Source organism: Carettochelys insculpta, chromosome 11 (assembly GCF_033958435.1).
Source record: "Carettochelys insculpta isolate YL-2023 chromosome 11, ASM3395843v1, whole genome shotgun sequence".
Classification (NCBI taxonomy): Eukaryota; Metazoa; Chordata; order Testudines; family Carettochelyidae; genus Carettochelys; species Carettochelys insculpta.
Window position 1 is genome coordinate 43,969,922 of NC_134147.1, and position 27,287 is coordinate 43,997,208.

The following is a 27,287-nucleotide window of genomic DNA, read 5'->3' on the forward strand; positions in this document are numbered from 1 at the left end:
GCTAATGAGGTGCTGCCATGAATATGCAGCATCTCATTAGTATAATGGCAGCCATACGTGATACAAAAGCGCCACTTTTGAATTGCATGCCACCTGTGTACCCGGGGGCCTTTTGAAAGGACCCCCAAACTTCGAAAGCCCCTTCTTCCTATTTGCTTTTAGGAATAAGGGGCTTTCAAAATCCAGGGGGTCCTTTTGAAATGCTCCCACGTGCATGGGCGGCGTGCGATTTGAAAGCAGCATTTTGATATTGCGCATGGCTGTCATTATGCTAATGAGGTGCTGCATATTCATGATAGTGCCTCATTAGTATTGTCGCAACTCACTCATTACCATGCCCCTTCCAAAAGGAAGGGGCTAGTGTAGATGTAGTCTTAATGTACTTAACTGCATTCTGAATGCTGATATTTTTTCTCTTTGCTTTTGTGGGTTTATGTTAATCTTAAATTTATCTGACTATTGATATGTGTAGTTTAACATGCAGGGGAAAAGATATTGAAACTAGGATCTTGTAATGAAATTTTGATTTGCTTTTAGCTGCTGGAGAGAAGGCTGGATGTTTTCTGTGATTAATTGCTTCCCATTTTACACATTCCTTCTGCCAGTCTGTCTGTCAAAGTGTGTCTTGGGGAAATTTTCTGCACTAAGCATTAACTGGAAATGGTGGCAGCCAAAATGTGCAATATGTATTTATTTGTGGGTATGCAGAAACAGTGATCAAAGGACCTTGGCCGGGGGGGCGTGTGTGGAAGAATGACGGAAAACACCCTCTCAGAGACCAATAACCTTCTGTTCTTTCTCTTTCTTCTTGCATTCTTATGTCCAGCAACCACTTGAAAGGAAAGACAGCCAAAACAGTTCTCAACATAGCGTCTCTAGCCACCGCAGCACACACACTGCTTCACCCGTCCATACCACGCAGGTGCTTCCTGACTATCCTGCCACTGAAGCACCAGCCGTGGAGCAACCAGACAACTCTGGGCAGAAGAAGCCAGATCCATTCAAAATCTGGGCCCAGTCCAGGAGCATGTATGAAAGCCGACGTGAGTATTGAATGGGTGTGGTTGCTAAGACTACAGCTCTGGCAGCCACTCTTTTTTTCTGATTTTTGTCTATGGCAAGTGGTTCTCAACCAGGGCTATGTGATCCCTGGGCGGGTACCAAGAGCTCTCCTGGAGGGTACATTAGCTCAGCCTTTCTCAAACTTTTTCATTCATTAAAATTTTTAACTTATTTTATGTTCATCTAAATGTTGTGTCTGAAAATTGTAGGTGCTGGGGATATTTACAATTTTTTTTTTTTTAATAAAAAGGAGTACTTTATTAAAAAAGGTTGAGAAACACTGGCTTATAGGAATTAAATCTCTTAAATTATTGAAAATGTAGGGCTTTCACTTGGTTACATTAATACATGTAAATCAAGTTCTGGGGAAAAGCTGTGAAAATCAGCAAAGTATTCCGCGGACCTGTTAAGAATCAGTTCTGTTGGGGATGAAGAAATAAGCTTTGTCTGCCTCTGATAAGTGGGTTTAGACCCATAACACTGTTCAAAAAACAGTAAAATATTTTAAATATTAAGGTCCTTCTTTTCCAATCAGGCATTGAGGAGACTTTCAAAGACAGAATTAGTTGCCCAAATGTCACTGAAAGTCTCTTTTCATGTCACATTAATGCTGGTATGTTATGTAGCTTAGAGAGATTCAAATTAATATTTTACAAATAAGATGTTTATCATTCTAATGGCTATGTAAGAAAATTTTATTCAAGTTGAGTTTCATATTGGTTGGGTATACATCAAGACCTGAAGCCCTTCTCAAATAAAAAAGAGCATTAAATATGGTGACCGCATTGCCCTATGGCAAATACGGGACACCGGCTTCCAAGTAAGGGGGCAGCTGTCCCATGTCAGGGTTCCTCCGCCAGGGGGGCAGCTGCCTCATGGTGAGGCACCAGGAATGGGGGCTCTGCAGCCTCCTGATGAGGGGGAGCAGAGGATGGAAGCTCCTCAACCTCCTAGGGGGCAGGGCGTTCAGCAGCCATCCTGCAGCAGGGGGCTGTTGTGATAGGGAACGGGGCAGCCACCCCATGGCGGAGCTCACCAGCAGTGGGGGCTGCCAGGGAATGGGACAGCGGCTGAGCAGAGGAGCTCTCTGGCAGTGGGGGCAGCTGCCCTGAGACACAGGTGCCGGGGAACAGGAGCCTTGCAAATTATAGGAGACTTGCCCTGTTTTCTTTCAAAAAGTCAGGGCACCTATGGGACAGCGTAAGTAAGGGACTGTCCCAGGAAAAATGGGATGGATGGTCACGTGGGCATTAAACACAAGTGGAGAGCAAAGCAGTCCACAGAGCTGACTTGTGCACAACATCATGGAAATGAAATAGTGACAGAGTTGATCAGTCAATGGGGGTCAGGTTGTGGCAGCTACGTCTTGGCTGTTACCTATTATGCCTTTCTGATGAAGCTACCACAGGCATACAGGCCGGAGGTGCCTATTCCCATATGTAATTAAGTCTTTGTCTCTTCCTGCGTGAGACTTTCCAGGGAATCATAACTGGTGGTCTGATTCCTGGCATGGCTATTTGTTTCAATACAATAGCCTCAGTGCGCTGCACAGGTACACATTGTCCAGCTCCCCCTCCCTCCTGAAATTCCATTAAAATGTTATTGTTTTGTTCCCTTTGACTATCTTGTTTATGACAAAAACTCTTATTACTAAACTTTGTTACATTTGGTCACTTATTATGCTATGACTTTATGCCTGTTATGCTAACAACCTATACCGACTAGGGCTCAGCCTGTTGCCAAACCTATCTTAATGTAAATGCATTTTTGTATGCTTTCCTGCTTGAGTTTCAGCTACTTAGGCTGGACCTCCCTGGTCCAGACTGCTTAGGACCTGAGTGATCCCGAAGAAGGGAGTTTGTTGGACTCAGAACTAGTCTTACTACAACCATATGGACTCCGTGCCCCAGTGGGTGACAACTCCATGCCCCTTCTGCAGGGGTTGCCTGCCACCAGACTGGCTGAGCTCTCAGCCACTGGCAACCTTTGTGATTGGGGCTCCTTGGTCCAGCAGCATTTGCAGTCCTTCTGGACTATGGAGTATGCCAGACCAGAGAGTCCCGCATCAGAGAGGTTCAATCTGTATTAGCATCATTCAGAGCAAATTACAAACACGCACACAAGTGAACTTATAACCTTGGTAGGATCAGGTCAGGAATCACAGGTCAACAGATACTATGCAAGGGTGTTACAATCAGCGAGAGAAAAATTAGTTTGCCATACCTCAGATGAAATGTTTTCTTATCTCACCCTTGGTGGGCGGAAATACTGCTGAACCATTGTGCCTTTACTAGCATATACAACCCTAGCAATACAAAAACCAAATGCCTGCAGGAAATGACATTTATTTTAATTATTAACACACGCACCCAGCTAATAATTGAGCAGGATTTGACTCCACTCCAAGCATATGAAATTGGTTTCAGTTGGTTCCTCCTCTGCAGTCAAAATAAACGTTTACCTCATTTTAATCACATTACATGAGAAAGGAAAACCTACAAAATCTTTCAGGGCTATATTATTTTAATTAGAAACAAGAGCGCTTGAAACAGTTTGTGCCAAAGGAGCACATTCTATATTTTGTTTTTCTTTATGTAAAGGATGATCTTGCACAAAATCCTTAACGTGCTAAGTATTAGTTTACATGGAGTGTGTAAAATATACATTACACAAGAAGATACAGCAGTTGGGTTGTATTTTCCAACCAATTTAATTGTTTTTAAATCGTATGTCATGAAAAACAATCCAAAACTAAATCATGAATGACAGGCTCCTTGGCTGCAGAAGGATCTCTCTGGATTGGATGCGTCAGCAATGCTACCACCAGGAGTTTGCATTTCTCTGTCTTAGGGTATGTCTGTATTTACCACGCATTCAATGTGCTGTGATCTATCCTCCAGAATTTGCTTTTGCCGCGTCTGTGAAGATGCAGCAAAATCAGTCTCTCTGAGTTCGGCCGTGAACCCCGGTACTGCATGCTATCACATGGAGTAAGGGGTGTCAGTGCAAGGCAAAAGAGCCCCAGTCTACACCAAGGAACAAAGCTGATCCTGATATGTCAGTTCTAGCTACGCTAATGGCATAGCTAGAGTTGCGCATCTGGGGTGGACTTTGTTCCCTGGTGTAGACCAGGCCTTGTTCTCTTTCCCTTCTGAGAATCTGACATACTTTTTCCTGGCTCTGCAAGCCTGCTGCTTTCTTTGGGCCGGTTAGTCCTCTTGTCGTTCCACTTCAACAGAGGCCCTAGGTGCTTCAAATGACATGATGAGTATTCAGGAGACAGCCAAGACTAGGCTAAAGCCTGCCCTTCCAGAACTGCAGAATACAGGTTGAACCTCTGTATTCCAGCATCCTCGGGACCTGATGAGTACTAAATCAGAAAATTAGCTGGACCACAGGCGGTTAATATTGTCTAGCAGCATTACCAACACTTCCACTGCTCAGTGGGCTCTCAGAAGACATTTAGGGGTAAATTAACTCTGAATAACAACACAGAACACTGAGAGCCAGGAATGGTGGTTGTAAACAAACTTTATGGGACCACGAGAAACTTGGCCACACCTGAGATAAGGAGTCATCCAACTAACAAATCATGAGGTATTATGTGAGACAGTGCTGGAATAGAGAGTATCAATCTGTAGAAGCCATGCTGTGGGGATTCCAGCCCCACCACCTACCTGCATTGGCTCCCCTGCTGCCTGGCTGCATTAGGAAATGTGCTGTCCTTGTCTTTGACCCCCTGCAGCTATTTAGATAGTTTATAATTAACTGTGTTGCTCATCCTAATTAGTCTTTAGTATCAGCTCAGCAGCATTAACACCACCTGTCTGGATTTCCAAGTGGACATCGGAGGCTAGCAAAGTAACCTGCCCCTCCCTTTCCACCTGCAAACAGATGCGAGGAATGCTACCCTCATTCATTCACTTGCTCCAGCATTGCCATGGGTATTTCCCAGTTTCGCTCATCCATCTATGTAACAGTAAGGGACAGCTCAGGTCTTTCAGTGGACAGTCCTCTGTTCTCTCCGTTGACTTGTTTCTGGGCTTTCATCCTGGTTTTCTCCTTTCCCCTGTTCTCTAAATCCTTTCTGTACATGCAACTTCCTGTCACCACATCATGGCCTTTCAGCTTCCATCCTTAAGCTTCTCCACTTGTCACACACTCCACCCCAATGGCTTCAGAAATACTGTTATGTACATAAAAGAACCAAGCCAGCCCAAGGGGACAACATTCACCTGTGAATTTTAGACCTGGTGCAGTAGTTGCACAGTGGGAAACAACAACTCTGCTTAACCAAATACACGAGCGAATTTCTAATGTGCCCCTCACTTTATTCTCACTGACATCAGATATGGGTTATGAATGCTCTGCTCCTCATACAGCAACGCTAAACTTCACACACTAAAACCAGTGGGGCTGCTCATATTCTTGACGTTCAGGCTGAGCTTAAGAGACTGAGTGCATGAAGGCCAGAAGACATGACACTTGGGAGGATCAAGCGCTCAGAGAATTGAGAGTGAATGAGTGAATCCTGAAACCAGATCATTTGGTAGTAATTTACCACTTCCTTTTGCTACGTTTTATGCATAACACTCCCTGCTACTAATGGGAGATGTGTGTGTGTTCCAGAGGCGAGACTGTAGTTTGAGTTTGAAAAATAAGATCCCTTCCAAGATGTGAACATGACATGGGTAGAGCTGAACAGAAGGAGTAGTAGGTGAATGATTATGTGTTGCAGTTATAACCTCTTATGCCCCTTTGTTGAAAATACATTTTTATAATAGGCTTTTTTATATTTTAATTTCTTATTAAATTTCCTTGAACATTAGCCCAATCTGTTGTCATATTTTTCTCCTGTGGCCTGACTGCTTTGCAAAATACTGCATCCTACATATGGCCATCTGTCAAAGCAGCAGTGACAAAATGAATTAATCTGAATTGCAGATGTGTTAATGAATCCCTTTGAAGGACTTAAACATTTAATTAAAAATACAGCAGAACACTACAGAGTAATCTTAAAGCTTATAAAATATTCAGGTTGTTTTTAGTATTTGAATTTTGTTTTCAGGCACATAATGTTTTTTTTTTTAAATCTGACCAAAAAAGGAAAAAACAAAGGTGACACAGTAAGTAGCATTCACTTGGCAACAATTACATGGAATAAAATAATATTCGCACAATAATATCAAATTTTACATTACCCTTTTAAAACAATACACTCAGGAAATTGACAACTGTCTTGTGATCAGAGGGGCTTTAAAGATTATAGTCTAGTGAAAGAGCCTTCTATAGGTCTGTCTTAGCTGTCATATTAATGTGAAACAAAGTTACATTCATACCCTTGGACACACAGACGTGCCCATACCCTTAGAGAATGTCTTGTTTAAAAGGATCTTCATATTTACAGCATGTGCTGTATGAACAGACACGGCTGCAGAGAAGATCTGTTTACAAAGTTGATTTATGGGCACACTTGGCTAATGGTTAATCTGTCACAAAGATAGTCCCTTGATTAGCAAGGTATTGAAGCACCTGGCTGACCCTAAGCACATGAATGACAGCATTGTCAACCTCAGACATTCTAAAGTCACAAGTGTTAGGGGCTATATTTTTTTTTAAATAAACAGTATGTATTGGTTGCTTTCTGTCCGTCTTCTGGGTTGACACTCAGGTCATGTTTTCAAGCTATTTTCCTTCACCAGGAGGACTAGAAAATTAATGGAATAAAAACCTCTGAGATGATAATATAATCACTTGGTTCAGCTGCTGGGGCTTTAAGTCTCATGAGATTTGAATGAAATCACAGTAGTTTTCAACACTGGTATAGTGCCATTGGGTTCAGTAGGACTACTTATGTTTTGAAAGTTAGGTAGAAAGTTAGAAAGCGCTTAAGTATCTTGCCGAATCAGGGCTTTACAACTTCTGTGGGTAGCTGAGTATTTTGTCATTATGAAGGGTGTTGACTCCTAGATAATCCAATGATCTAAGCATAGTACACCAGTTGTACAAGATTTGCTTGCCTATTATTTTATTTAAGTTGTTGCAAGGGACAATGGATGTTTACCGGACATGAAAGAATAAAGGTTAGCGCTTACAGAGTAACACACTTAAAGTGAACTCTAATAAAGCACCGGTGTATAAAGATGTTTTCAAATCTTCTGATGCTGGAGATGAGTTTTATATCCTGCAGAAATTGATTCCTGGAGCTATCTCCTGAAAGAGGAGATTGTGTTATGTGAGCTTTATAGGTGTTTTGTAAAAATCTGTTTTTAAAGTATTTCCAGACAGGTGTGTACATAGTAACAAAATTTTGTCTTCAGTTATATAAAATTCAATAAACCAGGAAGTTTTCCTTTAATCCATTGCAGCCATGACCTTTGCAATAATACGTGTGAAAGCCTAACTGAATCCATATCAGTCAGAAGTAAACTAAAATGAATTTAACAAGAAAGGGGTTACATTAAGCTTTGCAAAATTGTAAAATTAATATTACAGCTATGTCACCTTCGCCTGCAACTGGACTGAGCAAGGGTGAGAGAGAGAGAGAAATCAATTCCACGAATTTTGGAGAATGTAAGAATGAGCTGAGAACTTTATTTCTGTCTTGTCTTTTCTTCTTGTTTGGTGTTATTGCTGCTCTGTGATTGGGGACCACTCATCATCAAGGGAAGCGATGGTTTGCGTCTCCACTGACAAGCAGCAGATCTTAGACATTTGTGGAAAAACTGCACACTCTGGTTGTACTCTGTGCACCTACCCTGCTGTGTCCTGTTGGCAAAACAAAGTCATTCTAAACTGCTGGTTCAGCTCCCTCTCATAACTCTTACAAAACTCCTATTTACAACTTTTTCCGTGTTACTCAAAAAGGTTGCCCTTAAGAAGGAGCTTCAGCCATCTGATTAATACTAAGAACAACACTTTAGAAACACACTGGGGAATGAAGGCAGGGATGTGAGACAGAAATCTCACAAATGTGTCCAACAGGTCCTCATTGATAAAACTAAGTCAAGGTCAAAGAAGCATTTTTTTTATTTGTAAAGAAAATGGTTTATCGTAAATTGTAAGGAGAATGCTGGGGTTAATTCTCCAAAAGCACAATTGTACTGTGAGTTAGTCATGCGTTAGAGATATTAAACCATTGAGATGGACATTTTTTTGCTAGCAGTGTGGACTATGCCAGTGAGAAATCTAATTGGCAAACTAATGCAAAAAGCTGTAAGAGGAGTTTTGTTACTTTTGTGTCCATTGTGTGTGCACGGTGGTTTTGTTGTTTTCTCTTCCTTTGGTCCTTTTCTGATCCATCACCTTGAATGCATTTACAAAATGTGCTAAAAACACTTCAGTTTTAGACCCTGGGTTTCACTGCTCTGATTTGAAGCTCTGTCCAGTTTAAAGCCCAGGCTTTTGTTACCCAGGCTGGCCATTAATAGAGCAGACTCTACCTGAATGAGGAACATAAGGCAACAGTTGGTGACACCGTAGGTTGATAAATGTGAACATTACAAGATGCTGAGAAAATGGGCCCATGCTGGAGAGCTCTGTGGAAGCCATTTTGTTTCCAACAGGCAGGCTGTGCACTCTAATTGGTTTGGCCAGACTCTGCCGTACACCTGGTGAAACATTAAAGAGAACCATTTTTATGTGTCTGTGTTTTTCAGGCCTGGATTAACAGAGACAGTGACAAACACCAATTTATTTATTGTCTAAATTCTATTGTTATACAGAGTGTCCTTCATAGACCAGATAGCCTTCGGCCAGCTATTCTTAACTAGTCAAAATTACTGACTGCCAGCATGTTTGCAGCCTTATTCCTGTAATTATATTTACAGGAAAATTAGGTTATAGTTTAGAGTAAGATAATACGTGCGGCCCTAAAGCTTAATTTATAACCTCACAGTAATGAAAATGAGAAGATGTTGTGTAAAGAAAGTGGAGAAATCATTGGCTGAAAAATGGTGTGAATGGAAATAAATGTCAAATCACACATCTGTGACTTAACGATCACCTGTTCATTTCATTTCCCCTTTTCCCTGTCTGTGTGTTCACATTACATGTTAAATTTATTGGCGAGTCCTCGAAAGAGCACATCATAGGTAATCTGAAGCCTAAGCCAAACAACGCCATTTGATTAGAGCCAGTCCTTTTTGTACAACAGACACAGACAGCATATAATGCAGCAAAAGCCCAATCCAAACCCTCCTGAAGCCAAGGAAAAATAAAATTTATTGATTTCAAAATGCTTTGGCCAAGGCCCTAAATGAAGACAATGCACAATTCACCTCCACCTTTAGTGTGCTTATAAACATGCATCCTGCATACATATATGTATTCCTATAATTAATGTTTATGTTAGATATAGCCTGTTGATAAAATGAATAATTTTTGTGTCAGTAAATTTGTATCTCTCTAAAGAGGAAAATTGCACATGATTACGGAAGATACAGACAGTTAGTTTCTAAAGGGATAACACTATTATAAATTGGGGAAAATATACTACAGAATTAATCTGTTATGGTACAAACCAGTAAATAGGAAATGAACCCCAGGTTATCTTCTGATATAATTAAATGGTTGATAGCAGTTAATTTCATATTTAAATCAAAAAGAAAGAAGAAAGGGTGAATAACTTAATATGAAGCATCTTTGTTCAACTGGTCTGCAAGGTTACTACTTTGGTGTGTGTAATATCCATTGTAGAAATGGAGGTGGTGTTTCATACTAATGAATAATTATAGATGGCTTTTCCTGCGTTCCCAGCTGTCTTTGTCTGCTTTACAGTTTTGTATCATTTCAAATATAGAGGGTTAGATCTTTAGCTGCTGTAATTCACCTACCTTAACATCTGACTTACACCAGATGGAGATCTGACCCATGGTTATTTAAAGCATTGTCAGCAGGTCAGGTAAGAAACTGCTGTAACAAAAGATAATTATGACTGCAGAAGTCAAAAACCAGATTTTTTTTCTTTTGTCTCTTAAAAAAAACCACAAGTAATGCTATCATATTGCCAGAAGAGTTATTCTCCAGTTGAGAGACTCATTTAGCAGTAACAAATGCAAAAAGTACAAATGATTTGTGAAAGAGTCTGGGATTTATTACTGATGGTCGTATTAATGAGTTCTATCACCATACTAAGCAAACAGTGATTCACAGTTGGCTGCTTGCTATTAAAACAGAAGCCCTGAGAGTCCTAGCAGTAATTTACAAATTGAACCTATGAACATATTTAGTTATACCTCGATGTCTGAAAACACTCTCATGAGATGTTCCTCAAGCAAGGAACCTTGTTAAATGGCATGAATGTCAGAGCTGCATAGCTAATAAATACGGCAGGCCTCATTACTACCTCCTGCCCTCAAAGCTAAAAGGAGGCTTAGGGAGAAAGCCCCACAGGTTGGCTCAAGTACCATAGGTGTATAATTTGAGCATTGATTGGGCGACTCTTTTAGACTGACTTTGCTTTGATTCAAAGTCTCACGCTGATTCTTCAGTTCATCATTGCAAAGCAGCTCCAACGTGTTTTGCTTTACAAAGTCCATGTGTGCCATCCTTACTCATGGTGAGCTGTACCTGATACGTGTGCCATCACTGGGGCAGTGAACGTAGTAAGGTGCTGTTCACTATGAGTCCAGACGATGCAATTGGGCCGTGAATTCCTGCAACTTCTATCTCAAAGTTTTATCACTTCTAGTAGTACAAAACTGAGAGAACTCAGGGGGCCTGGGCGTCAATCTTCTTTTCTTATTGAAATTAATAATTTCCCTTCCTCCTTTTTTTTCAGTTCCAGATTATCAAGAACAGGATATCTTCCTATGGCGAAAGGAAACAGGCTTTGGGTTTAGGATTCTAGGTGGAAATGAGCCTGGTGAACCTGTAAGTGCTTTTTTAAAAAAGGGTTTATGTTAAGTAGGGTCACTTTCCAAAATCACCGGAAGATAATTCAGTTTCAGTTCACCTCTTTGCCTTCCTAGCAGGACTGACCATGCTATTAATCATCTTTCTATTCCATCTCGAATATTTTTAATAAAGCATGTGTCTCAGTGGGTGTTGTCAGTAAAGGCTGGGGGGGTCTGATGCAACATTATGGGATGGTAATAGTGACGTAATAGTGAAAACACAAACTACTGGCATACTGTATCATGGTTGTCATGATGCAGGCAGGTGTACACTGGTGTCTGGACAGTTATTCAACAGAGGCAACTGTACAAACAGCTGACAAATGTTATCGTCTATTAAATATTGTTGATTTGGGTCACACTCGGATTCAGGCTCCAGATCTCATTACCTTTCTTCCATGCTTTCCACTTGTCAAACTGATTGCTGAGTACATTTTCATTTAACAGCTCTCTCTCTCTCTCTCTCTCTCCCGCCCCCCCCCCTCCCACCTTTAATTCATCAGATTTACATTGGTCACATTGTACCAGTGGGTGCTGCGGATGCCGATGGCCGTCTGAGATCTGGAGATGAACTGATCTGTGTGGACGGAACACCTGTTGTCGGGAAATCTCATCAGCTTGTAGTCCAACTTATGCAACAGGCTGCCAAGCAAGGGCATGTCAATCTAACTGTAAGACGCAAAGTGGTATACGCAGGTGTGTTGCCATGTGACTGTGTGGGCACAGATATTATTTTCAATCTAGGGCCAAAAGCTCCTGCTTATAACACTCTGACTACAATGGGAATACGAACACAGATGCAAATCTTATTGCATCCTTTGTGTCTTATTTTATTTTATTTTATATTTTGTCTGTTAAACTGTTGTTCAAATAACTATATTTCTTTCTGATTAAATGTGCGGCTAAATTCTCTGTACCTAAGCAGCCTCTTCGGTCCTTGTGCAGATTTCTGCTAAATTTGTTCACAAACACATGTCGTTGTCATTACTTACATGCATTGTGGTAGCTTCATGATGGTCAGCCATGCTTGAGACTATCGAGAGTAAACCGGTGCAGGAATTCTAGGGGGTATACTGGGCAAGTGGCTCTGTCCTGAATCTCCCCCCACCCCACATCCACCCTGCTCTGCCCCCACCTGTCTCTTCCCACAGAAGCACCATGCCACTTCCAGTAGGTGCAGGGGTAGCTTCCACCACCCCACCCCCTCCCTTGGGCAGCATGGCCTAGTGCTTTCAGGCAGTGCTGCTGCAGAGGAGGGGCAGGACTGCACCCACACTCATCAGAAGCTGCACTCATGGTGAGTGCTGGGGAGGGGAGCAACGCGGAGGCACACATGTGGCCTCCTGTGCACCCCCCATGCACCACCTGTGAGACTATCCCTATGTAAGAGACTGTCAGTGCTCTGAGGGACTTACAGTCTAAGCAGGTGACAGAAGAAAGCAGGCCAAGCAGGGAACAGAGGCACAGAAAGGGAAAAATAACTTGTTCAGGGTGACACGCAGAAATGCCATACAGGTCTCTCGAGGCCCAATTCCCTTCTCTTTGGGCCATGTTTCCGCTCAGTTCATCCCTACCCTTCTGCACTTGAGAGACCGTGGAGGAGTGAGGCGAAGTAGAGTTGTTTGAAACACTTTTCTCCTTTTTCATTTTGTACGTAGCATGTTCAAAAGCGGGGGGCCCCAAACTGACCCCGGATGAAAATCTTCCCTCTGTTGAACATGGCTTGAGCGGGTGGAGGAGGGGTGGAAGACAGAAACAAGAACAAAACAATGCAAGCTGTGAAAATGTGGTGTTGTCAAAGAAAATGCCAGTGCAGCCTGTGAGTTCATGATGGAGAGCTTTTCTTGTTTGGGGCCATTTTTAGACAGAGCAGATGTGAAATGGACCTTCAAGGAGAGGTATCAGCAGAAGACTAGAGAGTGATGCTATTTTAAAGTACAGGCTAAGCCTCACTACTCCACTCTTGTCCAGCAACATCCAGAATCCAGCATGATTTTAGTTAGTCAGATGACCACTTACCATGGGTGTGGTCAAGCTTTCTGCAGTCCGATTAAGTTTGTTTGGAGCCACCAGGCTTGGCTCTCAGTGTTCTGTGCTGTTATTTAGCTGTAATTTACCCCAAATATCTTCTAGGAGTCCAATAAGCAGTGGAAGTGTTGGTAATGCTGTTGGACAATATTGACCTCCTGTTGTCCAGCAAATTCTCTCGTCCAGCACCACGGGTCAGGTCCCAAGAGTGCCAGACTAGAGAGGTTCAACTTGTAGCATCAAAGTGACTTTCATATTGAGAAATAAACACGTAAAAGTAGGTAAGGCTGTCCCAGTCTCTGCAGAACAGCCCCTTGTTTTTATACATTGAACCACACGTTGTCATCGTGCAGGCCATGGGAAATACATGCTTATTTCTTAACTAATCATTTGAACAATATAATGAGAGTGGAGCATAAAGTATTTGCAAAAACCACCTACATCACCAGCGTGGCATTTGATGTTATCATTGTAGATCCTGCAATAGAGGATTGCTTTCTGGAGATTTTTTTCTGCAATTGTTTGTTAATTTTTAAAATCCAGGTGGAAACTGGCATAAAAAGATTTAGACTATATAGTGTCTGAGCTTTTGTTTCCCAAGTACTCCCCTTTCCCTTAAGTACAAAGGGTTTGAGATTCTTAGAGTCTAAGATTTGCATAGGGGAATGTTTCCATTTTTGCCTTTATAGCTGATATTTGTGCAACGCTTTTGTCTTGGTCTCTTGATGGGTAATGTCAGTGAACAGCACATACTAAGCTTTTTATAGCTTCATGGTCCATTGCTGGTTTTACACATTTCTTCCTGGCTTTATTTGTTAAAGTATTGCTTAATGATCATTAGGTTTTGTTGTAACGCCACCTACAATCTGTACTGTTGTAACACCTAGACTACATCCCCGCTGTAGTAGACACTGCACAAGCACAAAGAAATGATTGCCTCCCAAAGTGCTTACTGGGGCAGGTGTGTTCTTTTAATATTACTGTTCAACATTTCTTACTGGAAATCTGAGTATGATAGCAAGACTCTAACTCAGCCCTACTGATGGGAGAAGTTTTATAATATACAACTGGTGCAATCTAGGTAGCTGGTACTTAATTGTGCATCTTTTCTTTGCCCTGGAATGTGCACCAAGATGCTCCACTTCAACTAAAGGTGTAGTGCGTTTCTGTTCAGCAGGGACAAGCTGAACCAATATAAACCAGATTTCAAATGGCATAGAACATCTACATGCAAAAAGATGTACTGGTTTAATGTGGTGCAACATCACTCGTCTAGTTAAATCAGTGCAACTTCTCTGTGCGGACAAGGCCTTAGTTGTGCTTCTGCACCAACATGTATGCATTCGCATGCCTGCCCCGTGTGTGTGTGTGTGTTTGTTTCCATATTGTTTTCAACTGATAGTGGCCGCTGATGACTGAGCACTGGGTGCACAGAGTAAATTTTCAAATCGTCTGTTCACAGTAAAAGAGACTACTTCTGCTGCTCATCGTAGACACGTGTTTCTCCGTAGCTGAACATTTTTAGTACTGAGATAAGTGTGCTCTGCAGACAGACCAGTGAGAAATATGCATTTCTTCCGCAGTTCCAAAAGCAGAGAATGAAGTCCCTTCTCCAGCCTCTTCACACCACAGCAGCAACCAGCCAGCTTCCCTGACGGAGGAGAAGCGGACGCCGCAGGGAAGCCAGAACTCCTTAAATACTGTGAGCTCAGGCAGCGGCAGCACCAGCGGCATTGGCAGTGGCGGGGGCGGGGGAAGCGGTGTGGTCAGCACTGTGGTGCAGCCGTACGACGTTGAAATCCGCCGAGGAGAAAACGAAGGCTTTGGATTTGTGATTGTGTCCTCGGTTAGCAGGCCGGAGGCAGGGACAACTTTTGGTAAGTCCTGGAAAATGTCCAACCACGTGTACTGGGATCAGAGTTTGAATGATGTGGTGCAGTGAGAGTAGATGGGATCTAAATCCTTAGAATTCATGAACAAGCTTTGATTTGGGTCGTTAATAACTTCACTGGAAGCTGAGCATTCGTAGGTATTTGCCTCCTGGGTTTTGTTCCCCAGTGAACTGCAAAAAACAGATAGACGTGCTCTGAACAGCAGCAGCCAACACCAATGAAATGCACTGAAGTGCATGCAAGGAGTGTTTGCAGTAGTGTATTAACCCTGCGCCTTGGGTTGGATTTTGCTCTCCGTGGAGTAGCAGGGGAACCCTGTGAAGATGGGGCATGTGATATTTCACGGTGGAAATAACTGAATGGTTATCTGTGGAACCTATCAGTGGAGATCCAGTTAATTTAAAAGTAGCAACTGTTAAGATGATCAGCATTTCTTTCATGTCGATAGCAATGTTCTTGCTTCATTTGAAGGGTGGAAGCAAGCTGATATCTGGAAACTGCTAAAATGTTAGTGGTTGCCATAACATGAAAATGATTGCTCGTTTCCCGCTCCCAAACACACACTTCATTTGAATATCAGAGGGGTAGCTGTGTTAGTCTGGATCTGTAGCAGCAACGAAGGGTCCTGTGGCACCTTATAGACTAACAGAAAAGTTTAGAGCATGAGCTTTCGTGAGTTAACTCACTCCTTCAGATGCTGCTGAAGAAGCATCTGAAGAAGTGAGTTAACTCACGAAAGCTCATGCTCTAAACTCTTCTGTTAGTCTATAAGGTGCCACAGGACCCTTTGTTGCTTCATTTGAATAGGAGAACATGAGCAGCAGACTCAGTTGCTTGTATGCTGCCTTAAGGAATTTGGTCACCTGCCCTTGTTAATGCTGCCCAGTGTGGTGTGCATGCCAGACATGCCCCTTTGAAGAGTCCCTTCTGAACCACTTGTAAATTTAATTGCAGTAATTTTTAAATCTGAAATTTCACGACATGGTAATTGTAGAGTCCTGACCCAACAAGAAGTTGTGCAGGGCTTACAACGTTGTTGTAGATGGGTTACAGTCCTGCTGCCCTTACTTCTGCCCTGCTGCAGGCACTGGTGCCACCTTTATAGCCAGACACCTGGAGAGTGGTGGCTGCTGGCTGGGAGCCCAGCTCTGAATGTAGAGCTGCTGCCAGCAGCAGTGCAGAAGTGAGCATGCCATGCCATGGTATTGCCATCCTTACTTCTGCACTGCTGCCTGCACAGCTGGGCCCTCAATCATCAGCTGCTGCCCTCCAGCCTCCCATTTCTGAAGGCTGCAGCCTAGGAGCTTACTTCTCTGTTGCTGCTGGCAGGGTGCTGCCATCAGAGCTGGGCCTTCAGTCAACAGCCACCACTCAGCTCTGCAGGCAGTGCAGAATTAACGGTGACAGTACTATGACTCCCCTAAAATAACCTGGTAATCTCTCCCTGCATCTCCCTTTCAGGTCAGCACTTCCTATTTGAGAAACTCTGGTTTTTCCCATGAAACCAGCTGACTATAGAGTTAAATCACCCAGAAGACCAGATTTCATGGTTTGTGACATATTTTTCATGGCTGTGAATTTGGTAGGGCCCTATGCACAGCTAAAGAGGGGTGTTTCTGAAACAATAATTAAAAGCAATGATGGCTAGTTGGGGCGGGGGTGGGGGCAGGTGACATTTGTGCAACAATGTTGCCATGGAAGGAAGGCTGTGATGGAAATGCACACCCTGAATGAGCACAGGGGCAATGTTAGCTTCTGTGCTCAGGGACGTTTTGAAACCACTCGCCTCTGCATAGGCACTCCAAGCATGTCACCCCGCAAAACATAGGAAGGGAAAAATGAGGCAGAGCCGTAGATCTAATTCTTCCACATAGTCCTGTGTAGCAAGTTGGGCACATCAGGCCAAGCTGATTGCACCATCATATATAGTGTTCCCCAGGTGCACTGGTGAGCCTGGGGAAGAAGTGCCTCTCGACGGCTGTGTCTATGCTAGTCTTTTCTCCTTGTGCAAGAGCACTAGCATAGCACTAGCGTAGCGATGGTGCATTATTTACCACATTATCTAGAGCAGTTGTACATAGCACTGGTAGAGCTCCTGTAGTGGAGATTTTAGGAGGAAAAGAGAGTCATGAAGATACAGTGTAGTACTCCAGTACAGTTCCTCCCCACGCTCCATCTGGAGGCTACAACCCCATGTTTCCCTCAAAACTGCAATTTGGGCTTAACGGGGCATTTTTTATACCAAAACACAAGGATCTATTAAAGTGCAAACTGAACATGGAGAGAGATTTGATATAGTTGAAAGTGTATAAAATATACATGGTAAAATAGACATTACTAGCCTGCACTGTGTGTTTTTCTCTGCAAAGAAACTTTGTCATGAGGTAAAAAGTCATTTACTTTAACCAGAAATGCTAACTCAGTGAAAGCTGCTGTAACACAATTTCTGTAGGGTTTCCTCAGTGAAATGTTTAGACCTTTGACTGTTTTTCCATGAATTTTTGAATACACTGAACTTTTTCCTAATATTCTGCATGAGATGCTTCTCCTGAGCTATGCAGCGCTTGCCTTGTACCTGTAGATTTTTGTGCCTCTCACATAGGTGGTCTTTAGAGATGGGCCAAACTGTTTCAAAAAGTTCCTGGGTTGCCTGAGAATGGAGTGAGTCACCTATGATCAGTAAGCAGGGGGGATTGAAAATGAATTTCTGATTCGGATACCCACAAAACATCCACTGAAATGAGGAGTCTAGTGATTGTCAGCATCGGAGAGGAATTTGCTCATTTTTGAGAAAAAACACCCCATGTGTAATAACCCTTCCCACTGCTGCCGAGCGTGCATTTCTCATGTGGTCCTATGCCCAGTTTTTTAGCCCTTTCTTCTGTATGGCCTTTTGATACTGTCACCCATCTAGTCCTGCATATCTCTAAAACTGCAAATAAAATAAAAGATGACATTATCCCCACAGAGCTGTGTTCTGCAGTGGAATGTATTCCAGATGCAGAGTTGGCCTTGTATACTTCATAATCTCATGCTTCACTTATCACGTGTTGCATGCCTGTGGTTTCAGGAGGAGAGGTGGTTTATTTGACCTGAGTTCTCTGTCCTTTAGGCCTCAGTTCTGCCAGGTGTTGAGCACCCTTCGATCACACTGATTTCAGAGGTGCTCGGCCCCAGACAAGGTCGAGTGATTGTGTGCAGTATGAAGACAGTTCTGAATCTGTAATGTGGTGCTCACAAAATGCTCTCTCTGTCTATTTGTGGGTTTGGAGTTATTGAAGTCAGCAGTCCCTCATTTCCCCCCTCTCCTCTTTCCCACCCACAACCTTCCCCTCATTAAAATTATTAAATGGGAAGAGTGAACAATGTTTATGAGCAGGGACTGAACAGATCAGGTGTGTCAGTTTTGGCCCATCTCTAGTGGTCTTGCGCCTTGCCTAGTGCTTCCTTTGTTCACTGCGTAAGAACCAATGTCTTATTGCTCACCCATGCAGCACTGATAGACTAGATCTCTGTGGTCACCAGGGAGTCACACTCCTTACTAGGCATAGAATAATTATCTTTCTACATTGAGAAAGAACAAAACATTGGCAGAAGCTTGAACAGCAGCTGGCTGAGATAAAGACGAGAGATGCTGACTGATGTTCTCTATAAGGAGCAAGGTTGAGTTTTCTACCAGCAGATTCAAGGTTGCAGTACAAAACTAAAACCTCGGTTGGATTATTTTTGGACGGTTGAGTGTGGTTCTAGTTCCTAAAAATCCCACTGTTTCTAACCAGTGATGGGTTTGAGTTTTGGTGGGTTAGTGACCTAACTGCAGGAAGAACCTACTTGTAATAGGATTAAGTTCAGATGAAGCACTTTGCACTCGTATAGTTGATTGCCAATGTTTTGAACAGTGGCAGCAATGCTATCCTTTAATAACTTTTGCTTGATGCATTAATTTATTAACCCTTAACCTTCTCTTTCCCTTTTCAACCCTTTTTCTCCTTTCCCCCTTCACTGCTGTCCCATGTATGTAAACAATTAAACAAAAAACAAAAACAAAACCAATACAAAAGCAGGAAATGCATGTGTGGCCATGCCTCACAAAATAGGTCGGATTATTGAGGGGAGCCCTGCAGACCGCTGTGGCAAGCTGAAAGTAGGAGACCGCATCTTGGCTGTTAATGGATGTTCCATCACCAACAAATCGCATTCAGATATTGTCAACTTAATTAAAGAAGCGGGGAACACTGTTACTCTGCGCATCATTCCAGGGGATGGTAAAGTATATGCTCATTTCTATATCATCTGAATGTTTTATTGCTCTTTGGCTTTTCATCTCGCTTTGAGCTGAACAGACTTGCAGGTTTCTGTTCTCATCGCACCAGGCTGAAGTTAGCCATGAGAAGTTGCCCTTGTCATTCAAGTCATATTTCTTCCCCATCACTGAAAATCAGCAATTTTAAACAAAAACTACAGTCACAAAGGCGGGGTCTACACTAGGGATCAAAGTCCATCCCAGATACGCAATTCTAGTTACTCCTTTAGTGTAGCTAGAATCAACATATCAGGATTGACTTTGTTCCCTGGTGTAGATCAGGGCTCTTCGGACTCTCACCGACATCCCTTACTTCATGGGGCAACGTGGAGCACCAGGGTCAATGGCTGAGCCCAGAGAAAAATCGATTTTGCTGCTTCTTAACTGACGCGGCAAAGTCGAACTCTGTTGGATTGATTGCAGCACGTCGAACGCGCAGTAAGTGTAGACATATCCTAAATCTGATCAGAAAGTAAGATCCCTCACCTCTTTCATTGCTCCAGCTGTCCATTTAAACTACCTTCTGTAAATATGACCCACATCTCTGGGCATTTTTGAAACTTTGCTTCTTGTGATCATGATGCTGCTTTAGAATATTTAGGAGATGACGCATGCCCTGTAAAGTGTGAAGTCCCTTAAGTAACACATGATACAAATGCAGTCTATATAGCAAAAGGGATCACAAAAAGAGATAAACACATTGTTATGATTTAAGCAGTTTGAAAAAAAGCTTTGTTTTGTTTTTTATTCAGGGCAAGTTGCTTTGGGAAAGATGGCCGTGTAGTATGAAATTATTCTCTCAGTAACTGGTTCTGGAGGTGCTCACATCCGACTGGTTCAGGCGTTACACCCAGATGGGATTTTGCTGTTGCAAAATTGTCATTGTTCCAGGAATTACCTGATGTGGCTGATAGCAGCAACTAGACCTAGTACCCAGATCTTCGTCTTGCTGACGGGCTTAGCAAAATAAAACCTCAGTTTGCAGTAATCTGGGGTGTAAATCGCTGCCATGGGCTAGGGACCTGTCAGTAAGATACAGCAGGGCTACACAGACAGTGTGTTCATGGCAGGCTGGAACACGGTACGTTTATGCCCCATCTTGCTGCAAACTATGTATTCCTTCAAACTCTAAGGCTGAATAGGGAAGAAGTCTTCTCCCAGACCTATCCTGGACCTTCCTCGCATTAAGTAGGAACAAAACATAAATATTAGGGGTCTCTCTGTGGTAGGAATGAATTGCTATGTTCTGAATCCCATATTTTTTATTGATTTATTGTACATGATATGCTCAGGATTGGTCTTTAGTCTAAATTGCTCTGCAGAAATCATCTCCTGCTGTCCTGCTCTTGTCAAGTTGAATCAATATTTATAAGATTTGATTGGCCTGATACACTCCTTAATGAGCATTTTGAGAATGGAGCAATATATTATTTGCACTCCAGAAAACTCAATTAAATGTAGAAATTGTGCAATTAAGTAAAAATTGGCTCAAATACAGTAGACCGTTGCAATGAAAACTATTAACATGAGGTTTTTTTCCACCCCCACAGTCTGCCTGGACACATTTTTGCTGTCACTCCTGCTTCAGTGTATCACACAAGCCACTTTACCCTCTGTGTCTATGAAAGAGAGCACTTATGGCAAGGAATATTTTTAGAGAGCTGGAGAAAAATCATGAATTGAGCCAGGGCTTTTGAAAAGAGCCTAGAGGAGCCACGTGTCCCATTTCTAGTGGAAAAATTCAGTGGTGCCTTATTCTGAAAGGGCATTTCTACATTGCAAGGTAGAACCTGTAGCGTTGAAGGCGAAATGACCCAGGCTCACAGGGGTCAGGCTGCAGCAGTGAAAACAGCAGAGTCGGTGTCCCCTATTGTACAGGACCCCAAGCTCCAAAACTTCCCCACTCATCAGATTTCCAGATCAAGTCTCCATCTCCAGTGGGTACATTTACACTGCTATTTTTAGCCACACAGTTCAAGTCCTGGGAGTCTAAATCAATTGAGGGAGCCTCTGTGACTCAGCACCACAGACTTCTCTTTGCAGTGCAGACATACTCAGACTCCCTGGGAGATCACAACCTGAACCATTAATTCATGCCTTTACCCAAGCAGCGTGATGGCAGTGTTTTGAGTTATAAAAATTTAAACTGATTAAGGCCAGGAAGGGATCTCTCTTTCTAAACCACTTCTGTTTAGAATGAGGTAATCGGTACATTTGAGAGCTTCTTCCTCATATTGATAGCATCAGATCAAACTCGGTGTATCATCAGCAGTTTCCAGTGAATTGAGTATTCATGAATAATGAAATGATTATGAATGAGAGAGGCCAGAAGCTGAACGGGTTTGTATGTGGCAGTGTTGAATAGAGACCGAGAGAAAAGTGGCTCATTACCTTATTCTAGCAACTGAACAAAATTTCAAGATATTGATACCAGAGTTGTAGAAATCTTGACTGGTTTAAGCCTCTTCACCCAAGAGAGAATTTCTTCTGCCACACACAGTCAGAAGCATGCCAGCTGCATATACCCAAACATGCACAACAGGATTATGGGAGAATCAACATACCACATTAACTCTGTTTAAACTGAGAAAAAGACATTCAGGAAAATCTCAGCTAAGGCTATATCTACAATACCTCAGAAGATCGAGGGCTTTTCAGGGTCATATTTTCAAAATTTTCTCCATAGCCAGAAGAGCTAGAAACTTGTGCTCTTCACCCCGCCCCCTACATGAAAGCTGTGATTATGACATAAGGATGCCAAATATCATGAGAAGACAACACATGTTGGCATTGCTTACAAATGGATCAACAACACTTCTAAAATTTATTTTAACTGCGTGAGAACCTAGGCCCCCACCAGCATCTTAGAGTTTAAAGCCAGAAGAGCCAACAGGACCATCTACTTTAACTATCCAGTATAGATTTCGCAGACCACCAACATCATCTACTGCCTGCATACTAAGCTCAGCAACAAAAATGAGACTGAAGTATCACAGTCCACAGGCGAAGATTATACTGCACTGCACTATAGGCAGAGTAGGAGGAACTGAGGTGCCCCAGTGTCCAAACCAGCAAATTATTAAAAACTGTAACTATTTATATAAAACCCATTGAGGTTTATGGGAAAAGCCCATGTCCCTTCAAGGGCAGAATTTGACCATAGTGCCTTCAAATATTTGAACAGGTGAATTTTGGGCCGGGATGGCCCTGCATCTGATGAAGTGGGGTTTTTTTACCCATGAAAGCTTATGTCCAGATAAAATAGTTAGTCCATAAGGTGCCACAGGACGACTCATTGTTTTTGCAGATAGACTAACACAACTACCCGTCTGATATGTGTCAAATATTTTGGATAGTTATTTTGATTGTTACTAACTTAAACCCTGATCCTGCATGCACTTAACTTTACACCTTTCTGAGTTTCCCACTGAAGTTGTCCATGCGAGCAGTGGGACTGCTGTAGTACATCCAGCAGTCGTATGCATAAGTCTTTACAGGATTAGGTAAAAATATGTAATAGATTGGGAATGAACATTTGGCATGGGAATAAAACTGCAAGCAGTATCTGTCTGTTTCATCCTTGAGCCCAAACTTTGAAATATTGGTTGGTACCCACTGACGTAGCTTGACGTAGCAAAATTTTCTTGTGGTGGTGGTGAAGAGAGCAATCTCTATTGTTAAGGGTGGTTTGAGGAGATATAATCTGAAGTAAAAATTTGCCACCAGCCTGCCAGCAAATGATACAGTAGTTCTTACGGAAGTTAGTAAAACTAGATAAATCAATTAGAGAGAATGCCTTTATTATTTCAAAGCAGTAGAAATTATTCATACAGGATTCTTGTTTTTATATCCTGAGCCCTTTTATAAAAAGTTAGTAAAGTACTGCACATCTGGACTACGTCTACACTACAAAGATCTTTCTAAAGAAGCCCTTCCGGAAGATCTCTCCCAAAAGAACTTCTTTCAAAAGAGTGCCTCCGCACAGATCAAAAGTGTGATCTGCTGTTTCAAAAGAGAGCATCCACCCAGCTCCCGCTCTTTAGAAAGAACAGGTCAGGGATTGAAAAATCAGGCCCCATGAGGACTGCTTTTCCGGAAAACGGGGCCTGTGGAGTGACTACATACGTTTTCTTTCAAAAGGAGCTTTCGAAAAGGGGTGGTCTTCCTGAAACGTGAGAGGAAGAGTGATTCTGAAAGGAGTGCCACATTCTGTTGATTTACTTTGGAAAGAATGCTTTTTGCGTGGAGATGCTCCATGGGATCTTTGGAAAGAGCCTCCTTTCGAAAAATCTTTCAAAAGACCCTGATGGTGTAGATGCAGCCTTGTTGGCAAGTACTTATTTATGCTAGTGTGGTCTAAAGGTAGACCCAGGACAGTGTCATGGAACTTTATCAGGATCTAAAATGTATTTTTAATCTTCTTTGTATTATTAGCAAGGTCTCTTCTAAGGAAGAATAGGGCATTCTGTATGTAGCCAATTTCCACACCATACTAAAGTGGCAACGGAAAGTTTATGAGGCTTGTTGCTGTTTGAATTCTGTACTATTTAGGAACATTTTATTTTGGGAGCTGATAGTAGCATTCAAAGTGCCCACGTGACTTAAACAAGAACATGCTGTCCATGCAGCCAATTCGCACAAGTGTGTGTCTCCAAGCACAGGCTGGCTCCAGACAACATCACCCTCCAAGAAGCACAGTTAACTTCTCTTTCCTTTCCTCAGCATCTCTCAGACCACACCCACCCAGCTAGCAGGAAAGGGGCCATCTATTACAAGGTGCCCTATAGTTCAAAATAAAATAATCCAGTGCAATAAAATGCATTCCCATTATTAGGTACATTTCCAGAAATGCGTCCAGCCATCTTCAGATCACTCTTGTAACAGAGGCACACTTCCAGTAATGAAAAATGACATTAGAAGTTGCTACTCTTACTGTCAACAGGGAGAAATACCAGGTGACAGAAGCATAATAAGAAGAAGTTCAGACAGGAAAGATGGCCTTCAAGTTTTGTGTTGCAGAGACAAGCGTTTGATATCTATCTAATGCTGTAACTCAACAAGAGATTCTGTGGGCTTGGGGCAGGGATTGCTGGGTGAAATTCCCTGGCCTGTGTTTATACAGGAGGTCAGACAAGATGATCATAATGGTCACCTCTGGCCTTAACACTCATGAGTCTGTGAATGAAAATCTATTAGCAAATTAAGGGTACGTCTACAGTACCAGACAGATTGACGGTAAGGGATCGATCCAGAGGGGGTTGATTTATTGAGTTTAGTATTGAGTCTAGTCTAGTCTTGCATCAACTCAAGTGCTACATTTAACATGAAGCACAAGGGCAGTCGATGAGAGAGCATCTCCTGTCAACACACCAAAGTGAAGACCCCATGGTGAGTAGATCTAACTGGGTCAACTTCAGTTACTTTGCTCAAGAAGTTGAGGTTACATAAGTTAGATTGATCTCCCCCATTAGGGTAAACCAGCCCTCAGTGTCAGTGGCTAAAGTAATAAGCTCAGCCATGTTGGACCAGGGTTATGTGAGACAGTAGCCCTTCAGAGGAATGAAACTGGGCCTTAGGCCTCCTGTCCAGGAGAGATATGTACTGTTTACAAACATGGAGTGTATGTCTACATAGCAGAAGCTGTGCATGGGCGAGCTAACTTGAGCTACTGAGAATCCAACTCATGCAGGTAACAATAAAAATGATGATAGTTCAACAAAAGCTTCAGAGCAGGATAACTAACTCAGTGCATTCTCAGGGTCCATGCAAGGCCCACACTGTTCTTCTTCACTAATATTGTTACTCTCACCAACTGGATTCATGCTCATGATTAGAGCCCTGCAAATCCGTGAATATCTGGGTCCGTGGATGTGAATGCAGCTATTCGTGGCTCATTTCCATGAGTATGGATGCAGATAAGGATATAAATTTTGTACCTAGAGCCCTGCAAATCTGTGGCAATAAGCTCTTTATAGCTGTGGGTATCCATGTCCAGGGATGTCGCTGCGGATGTCCATGACTCATTTTTGTGGATGCAAATAGAAATTTTGCATCAATGCAGGGCACCACTAATAAATTTCTAAAGATTACCTCAGTGGTATTCAGTGAGCCTCGCCCTGCCAGGAAGGGAGGGTATGCCTTGGATAAAAATCATGAAGTAAATACTACATATTTATTATTGGTAAGACCCTGAAATGACCTACAGCTGGGTCAAAGTCTTTTCTAATAACCAAGCTTTTCTGGAAAGATAATTGTGGATATTGCTGCTGTATCCATTATCATTGCTGTTGACTGGAAGGAACAGGCTCCCCTTTCTCTGCCTTGAATGCCATGTGTTCCCATGGCTCACAGTGATTTGTGTCCTCAACATATTTGTTTAGATTAACAAATCATATTTATACGAAAAGGTGAATGTATTTGTTGTGATTTCCCAAGCAAATGTCATTGTAACTCCTCACTTACAAACACAAATATTGAATATGCTTTTTAAGTATACAACTATTTCCAGCCTTTATAACCATTTAAAGCATGCCTTTTCCTGGAAATCACTCACTTCTGTATTACAGAAGGAATATTTTCAGGGTCTGCAGACTTCCAAATGAGCACCTTGCAAAATGGCCAGGCAAGGAGTTCCAAGTCATTTATTCACCTACTGACGACTGTAATCCTATAGATATGTGGGAATTTATCTCTGTATGAATGCTTTCTGTAGCTTATCCATTTTGTAGAGCGTGTATGCATTTAGAGCATTCTGTAGTTTCTAAAGCTGTCTGGCACCACTTGCAGTAAGGATAAGTGTCAGAGAGAGTGCATGGGATCTGTGACAATAGACACTTAACATTGCAAAGGCCCTCATTATGATCCATATTTCAAACACTCACAGTGCTTCAGTGGCATTTAGATCTGGGTCTGCGGTTTGGTTTCATATGGCACTTCTTTTTCCAGTCTTTCTCACTAATGCTTGGCCCAAAGTTCTTAAGGAAAGCTGTTGCAGAGCAGAAAACGGAACTCAAGTCTCTCATTTTTATTATTTAACCGCAAATCTCTGTTTCTTCCAACTTTCAAAATTCATATCCCAAACGTCTTCCCTAAATAGGTTCAGATTCTAGCCCTTCCCACTGAAAATTCGAGGCTGTTCAGATTAGGTTGGATCACAATTGGCCTAAATGCACATATTGAAGTCAGTGGTAACACATCCATAAAAAACACTTGTCGGGGTGGTCTAAATATTATTTGGACCTTCGTGAATTCAAGGGACTGGACTAGATGATCTCTTCAGGTCACTTATGGCTCCTGTGATTTTTGTGGTTCACTAAGAGCAGAGTTAGCCCAATGTTGAGGATTTTTGAAAATCTCACTCTTGTATTTTTTTTGTCCCCCTCATACCAGATACGGCACTCCAAAGATATGTTTATTACATTGAGCATAGCATGTGAAACAGACTGTATTTTAGTGAACAAGAATTACAACAGCACAATTTGTTAAATAATGAGGAAAGATGAGAAAACTCACATGTTTTTGATCATATCCAAAGTGTTAAATCAATAGAAAGCTGCCATTGGCATCAATCAATAAGTTTTAGATTAGACCTTTATTCGGTATATCCTAGAACAAAGCATTTAAAGGTACAGATTCAGATGGAGACAGTATTAACTATTGTTGTGGCACATAGAACATTTTAGTGTTCCTGTAGAAAGAACTCAGGCTGAAAGAACCTAATGATTTTCTGATTTTGGAAGTAATTAAGAGTTAGCAGACCTGTTACTGATCAAGTGAACAAAATATTCCATGATCTTTAATTAGCCTGTACTTTAAAAAAAAAAAACAAAAAACTTATCTCTCACCTAATGAGGCAGATACTGGGACATATCTATCCCAAAGCTTCCTAAATATTTATCTGATTTATCTACTCTTGGAATTTCCTTAAGATTAGTGAAAACGCTGATGAAATTTGGTTACTGGAGAATAAGTTGAATTTACATAAAAATACAATATTCATTACTTTAGTGGTGTACACAGTTTACATTTTCTAGCTATGGTATTGTTTCTGAACACACACGTACCCTGGCATTCCACCCTGCCGTCCCCCGGCTCTTATTAATTTTC

At 42.1% G+C, this 27,287-nt stretch overlaps 1 protein-coding gene across 26 annotated transcripts in view; it reads left to right on the forward strand.

Moving 5' to 3' along the window:
• MAGI1 (membrane associated guanylate kinase, WW and PDZ domain containing 1) overlaps window positions 1–27,287 on the forward strand; it is a 488,573-nt gene that overhangs the window by 450,513 nt on the left and 10,773 nt on the right. For 9 of the 26 annotated variants that reach the window (XM_075006137.1, XM_075006140.1, XM_075006139.1 and 6 more), the window contains 6 exons: window positions 827–1,043; window positions 7,558–7,635; window positions 10,844–10,935; window positions 11,462–11,654; window positions 14,570–14,863; window positions 18,940–19,143. In XM_075006137.1, the coding sequence (XP_074862238.1) occupies window positions 827–1,043; window positions 7,558–7,635; window positions 10,844–10,935; window positions 11,462–11,654; window positions 14,570–14,863; window positions 18,940–19,143 (1,078 nt within the window). The remainder of the gene's footprint in view (window positions 1–826; window positions 1,044–7,557; window positions 7,636–10,843; window positions 10,936–11,461; window positions 11,655–14,569; window positions 14,864–18,939; window positions 19,144–27,287) is intronic. The other 17 variants (XM_075006138.1, XM_075006159.1, XM_075006162.1 and 14 more) reach the window with 7 other exon arrangements.